At 40.9% G+C, this 6,000-nt stretch overlaps 1 protein-coding gene across 1 annotated transcript; it reads right to left on the reverse strand.

Annotated features, from left to right (window-relative positions):
* Positions 1-3,887: 3,887 nt before the first annotated feature.
* On the reverse strand, positions 3,888-5,464 carry LOC134658074 (uncharacterized). Its single transcript, XM_063513674.1, has 3 exons — positions 5,150-5,464; positions 4,830-4,896; positions 3,888-4,119 (listed from the first exon to the last, which is right to left on the reverse strand). Exons 1-3 carry the CDS (start codon positions 5,209-5,211, stop codon positions 3,895-3,897), a joined length of 354 nt encoding a protein of 117 aa, XP_063369744.1. The 5' UTR covers positions 5,212-5,464; the 3' UTR covers positions 3,888-3,894.
* Positions 5,465-6,000: the final 536 nt, after the last annotated feature.

A 6,000-nucleotide genomic window follows, 5' to 3' on the forward strand; every position in this document is an offset into this window, starting at 1 on the left:
AGTATCTCTCTATAAAATCTATACTCTGATAGTAGGTAGGATGAATTTTGGTAACTTTGAAAATGGGATAATTTCGAAAATAAGCCTCAGTCAATTTGACATTAAACATAAAAAGGTCATACACGTGTTTTTCATCAATTTTCGCACTTTGGCAATAGATAGGTATAACTTGTTGATTTCTAACAGGCTCCGACGGCTAATCCTATTGTCTATTGTTAAGTAAAACCGCACGTGCTACTTACGTTGAAAAAAAGGCTCTAATTTATTCTAATTGGCACCTGAGCGCGGGCTAGTCCAACGCTCAAAAAACCAGTGTAGGTGCGCTCTCCGATAACGCGCCTTTGTTACGCATCTCGATGACACATTTTAGACTGGTTCGACTCGCAGGCACTCAGTAACCGTAGTACTGAGTGCCGGCGAGTCAAATGGACCACACACAGCCTATAAAAATATTTTTCCATTAGTTCATTTTGAACCTTATTGCAATCTCCATAGAGTGGTAATTCAATAACCAGTAAAACGGCCCAATCATTTTTTAGGCCAGTAGAAGCACGTGCGGTTTTACTTAACAATAGACACAGGATAAGCCGTTCGGGGCCAGTTAGAAATCGACAAACTATACATACCTACTTACACCTTAGGATGTATTTGGTAAACGTCGCTCGTGTACATAGTGCTTGTAGTTATTCTAGTTTAGTATATATTTTCGATTTTCGAAATTACTCCAATGCACCACATCGTCCGGATCACACAAGTTACATAAGAGGTAAACTTCATTATGTTGTTAAAAATTGCTCATATTTAGAATAGCGCTAACTGTCCAGTGATAAAACAATTTATTACATGCAATATGTATATAGAAAGTTAACCTTTTGGACGCCAATGACCGATATATCCGCACCGTAGGTTCAACGTCAAAGCCCGATTAATCGGTCACAGACTACAGAGCAACATAGACCTACGTGCATATGCATAAAGTTCAATTTTAGTTTTGACACTTCGGTGACGCGGCGTCAGCGTGACAGCTTTTGTATTTGACACGGCGTCGAAAAGGTTAAATGTAATTATATTAGCATAAAATTAATTCTTTGTACTCCAATTAATGTAGTCAGTACGGCTACCACCACTTTGGCATAACGCTAACGTCTTTATACATCTGTCTCGCACTAATATGCCAGTACGAGCGAGATGCATAGAAAGTAAGTTACGCAGACGTTAGCGAATATGTCAGTGTCAAGCTCGTGGTAAGGCTACTGGCCATAGTCTAATAAAAATAAAACATGGTCTTCTCTTCCCAGAGTGACAAAAACATTGCCACTTTATATAGCGCTATCGCATATATTATCAATATCATATAGCGCTGTCGCATGATGACGTAGGCTTGTGTCAGCCTCGTGGTCGGAAGAGAGTAGGTACCAGGCGGAGTATATTATTATACCATGCTACTGGCCAAACCACAGAATAAATAATAGTACTAAGTACAGAAGACTCACTCTCTAACAAAACGCGTCTGTTACGATCAGCATAGATATGGCCGCTAGGTGGCGACAGCGCCACGCGCGGCTTATGACTTTCCCCAAAATTGGGGCCGGAACGGATGTACTTTTAGCTACCTGTAGCAAAGCGACGAAATCGCGGAGTGAGCCACGCCTGGCCAAACCCCCAATGGCCACTATAATTGTAAGTACGTACAATGGAAAACCATCCTATGTACTATGAAATAAGGTTTATTTTGCAAATGTTATATGCGTGGCGTTTATCGAGGTTTACTATTTTTGCGCCATCGTATTTGTGAAAGATAATGTTATGCTTCTATGTTTATGATTTTTTTTTTAGTTAGTTTTTTGTACTTCTAATTTCTAATATAAAAATACATAGATATGTTCATTTAGGTATTAACTAAAATGGAAATAAAGTTATAAACAACCTGACATATAAACGATCTATATACCTATATACTTAGTTTAATAGCTAAATGAACATACTGGGACAAAATAATGTTTATTTTCGTTTATTATTATTTTCAATTAATGAGAAAGATTGAGTTAACATTAATCTTAGAACTTAATTAATTGTAATAAAATGTTTATTTCCATTTACTTTCAATAAATGATTTAATTTGTATTGTTGTTTTGATATAATAATCCAATATCTAGAACTAACTAGTTCGTGACAATCATTCGGCCCTCTAGGGCAGTGGTTCCTAACCTGGGGGTAATTATATTATGTTATTAATTATGGATGTATTTGTATCCGAAATAAATGCTTTCATTTCATTTCATTTCATTACCCCCGTGGGGGTAAAACTGGTATTTTACGGGGGTAATAAGCTAACCTAATATAACAATACAACAAACGTATACGTTTTATTTTTTATTACCATTGGGAGGAGGGGTAAAATCAGATTTCCTAGTTAGTCATAGGGGTGACCGGACTGAAAAGGTTAGGAACCCCTGCCCTAGGGTGACTGCCACAACATAGTAAATAGTAACTGGGCGTTTTTTTTTGTTGTCCCCTACACTTTTTTTCAAATTTAGGATTTTTTATGTTATTTTCTACTCAGAATCACGAGCTCTTTCTATCCTAATAGGAGAAAAAATGTGTCCTAAGGTTTTTATTTCCATTCCGTCACCATTTTTCATAGACTTTGTATGGCGGTCGCGTAATGGAAAGATCGAAAAATGTATGGAAATTTTGGGACACTTTTTTTCTCCTATTAGGATAGAAAGAGCTCGTGATTCTGAGTAGAAATAACATAAAATATCCCAAATTTGAAAAAAAGTGTAGGGGACAACAAAAAAAAAACGCCCAACTCGCCACTTCATAGTAATGCAGAAAGAAACAAACCAAAAGGAGTCTTATTGTTACAAGTGGCCAATTACTATGTAGTGGCCAATAGCAGTCACACAATGTGAAATGCGAAAGTAACCCTGCCTACATTAGTCTTGACTCTTCACGCTTAACCTTTTGGACGCCAATGACCGATATATCCGCACCGTAGGATCAACGCCAAAGACCGATTAATCGGTCACATATCACAGAGCAACATAGACCTACGTGCATATGCATAAAGTTCAATTTCAGTTTTGACACTTGGGTGACGGCGTCAGCGTGACAGCTTTTGTGTTTGACACGGCGTCGAAAAGGTTAAACCACTGAACTGATTTAGATGAAATTTGGGTACAATAGGATAGTTTTTAACAATCATCATCATCATCCCACGCAGATGAAGTTGCGGGCAGAAGCTAGTTTCATATTTTGACCGAGCGTTAGCGTAGGTCTTCGTTTCAGCTTGGACGAAAATGCTTTTGTATGTCCGGATTTCCGGATTGTCCGGGTTCTCGTCTACAGGTCACATTTCTCAATCGATGTCCAGACCCCCCCCCCCCCCCCTCCTAATTTGAAATGACGTAATTTATGAATAGCCCCCAGGTTCAAGAAGTAAATAAATACGTAGTTTCTTTTGTCGATTCTGTTTTCGGATTTTTTTAAAATGGCGGATGGGGGTTCGTGAAGTCTACAGCTCACAGAGCCACTCATTGACTTATATCTCAGGACTGGCCTTACGTGCACTAAAATAAAAATAGTACTAGTTCAGCGGTGTCACTCACAAATTCCAGCCAATCGTGTAGTCTAACGCAACTAGTTGCGACCAATAGCGCGGCCGCGCGCGCGTGGTGCGAACTCATCAACCAATCGCGTTGCAGCGTTTTCACACCGCTGTACTGGCCCCATTTCATGCTCCATTCTTATTATTTCCCGTAAGGCTAGTCCTGAGATAGATATATAATGTCAATGGAGCCACTAGTTTGTAAGAATGGGAGGGGAGTTAAGAAATAAGGTTTTGTTGATTAGCTATCTTTATTATTAACTTGTCTTTCGAAACTTGTTTGCTTAAACTGGAAAACTAATAAACATGGTCAACAAATGACAGAGAGTTTTATAAAACTCGCCGCTCACATCTTTAGGAACATCGACGTATGAGCCGATCGCGTCCTGTTGAACTTCGTGCTCTTCGTGAAACCATTCGGGGAACAGAGAGGGAGGGCCAATGATGTAGTGCCACTGTCTCCCTTCCGCACGGACTACTAGTGAAGTGTGAGCGCCTTTGAAGTATAGCTGAAATGAAAATTTAGTTATTTAGACGCTAGTGATGCACTCTGGCGGCAAAACATTGCACTAGTATTGGATGGAGATGACAGCTGTCACCGTACCCAAGTTATCTGACGGAAAATACCTATAAGCATAGAGAAAAAAATACATAGAGTGCTCACTCCATACATCAGTTTTAGTACCAAAAAGACTATTAGCATCGAGTAGCGGAACTATCAGTACTGCTACTTGAAAATAGATGTAACACCGACCGGAAAGTCTTATGCTGTTGAGCTAAGACTTTCCGGTCGGTGCTACATCTATTGCCAAGTAGCAGTACTGATAGTTGCGCTACTCGATGCTAGATGTAGACACTGAAATTAATAGTCTGAACTGATGTATGGAGTGAGCACTCTTGTCTTACTTATTTCTCTATGCTATAAGTAACATAGAAGGTAGGATCCTATAGAAGTGGTATACGCGTGCCTCCGTGAGGAACAAAACATACGCAATGCGACACTATGATTGGTCGAATTTATTTGTTGCCCACCATAACCCATACTAATTTATGGTGGGGAATTAAAAAAATGTGAGACTGTGACAAGGACAAACAATAATAGCGCTTTCGCTGCTACTCCTACTGAAAGATAGGTACATAAGACTATCCCGTTCGGTCATTTCCCCCCACCCCTCATGCCTGGTCCATGTAAAATACTAGGTTCATGATAAGTAAGTACCTTTATTGAAGGGAGCCCTCTATCTGCATCGTCTATGTTTACTTCTGCTTCATCTTGGGTAGTCAGACTGTAATAAAAAATGTTAATTAGGGCGCTGCCACACTGGCGATTTGCGAGCGAGTTGAAAGCGAGGCGAGCGCCAGTGTGGCAGCGCCCTTATAGTGTCTTATTAGAGTTATCGCAAGACCGAGAGGCATGGCGATGGCGTGTCTGGTGTTGGGCCCCAGGATTCACTTTGGGTCGTTGCGTCACCGTAGTAAGTACCTAAGTCATAGTCAGCTTTCGGCACTGAATGTGTTAATGTCCTCGACTGTACTTACGCGAATTTGTTAATAACTCTCATAATTTCAGCAAGCATAGTTTTTTCATCCACTACAGGCATAGTTCTAGACGGTTTTTTAGCTTCTTTGTTCTTCCTGGGCTGACGATAACTGGGAGTACTCGGACTGAAAGCAGAACTTTAATTAACTGAAGAATAAATTGTTATATAATTATTTTAAGTCTAAGAAAGATGTGCCCGAGTTTGGCCACTGAAGTAGGTACGATGTATGTCCATCGCAGCCATGTTTTTTGAAGCGGATTGTCAAACGTATCTTAATCTTAAGTAACAGCGCCATCTAACAAATCCGAAGCACCAATTAGTCTTTTCTGTAAGTTTACAAACTCTTCTATAATTAATAGGTATCCCTTAAATGGATTTGTTAGCTGGACGTCCAATACGCAGTTCGTCCAAATCGCATTTCGTCCATTCGTCTACTACGCAGTTTGTCCATAAGTGATGCGTCCATTTCTTGATTCGTCAATACGCAGTTCGTCCATTTCGCGATTTGTCACTCTGCATTTCGTCCATTTCGCGATTCATCATTACGGAGTTCGTCCATTTCGTGATTCGTCTATTAAGAGGATATGGGAAATGAGAAAATGGTCAATAATATCAGCTACGCCGATGATATGGTGATGCTACTGGGACCCACGGTCCGAGGCGTTAACGAGTTGTTAGGGCCCGGCCACATGTCCACGGTGTGGCGCCGGCCACCGTGTAACGGCACGGCGTCGTGCAGTAGCACGGTGCCGTGCACGGTGTGACGGCACGGTGCCGTGTACGGTGCGACGGCACGGCGCCGTGCACCGGCGGCGGCGGACGGCGCACTGCTCGGAAGTTATTGTTTTG

This window comes from Cydia amplana, chromosome 21, assembly GCF_948474715.1.
Source record: "Cydia amplana chromosome 21, ilCydAmpl1.1, whole genome shotgun sequence".
Classification (NCBI taxonomy): domain Eukaryota; kingdom Metazoa; phylum Arthropoda; class Insecta; order Lepidoptera; family Tortricidae; genus Cydia; species Cydia amplana.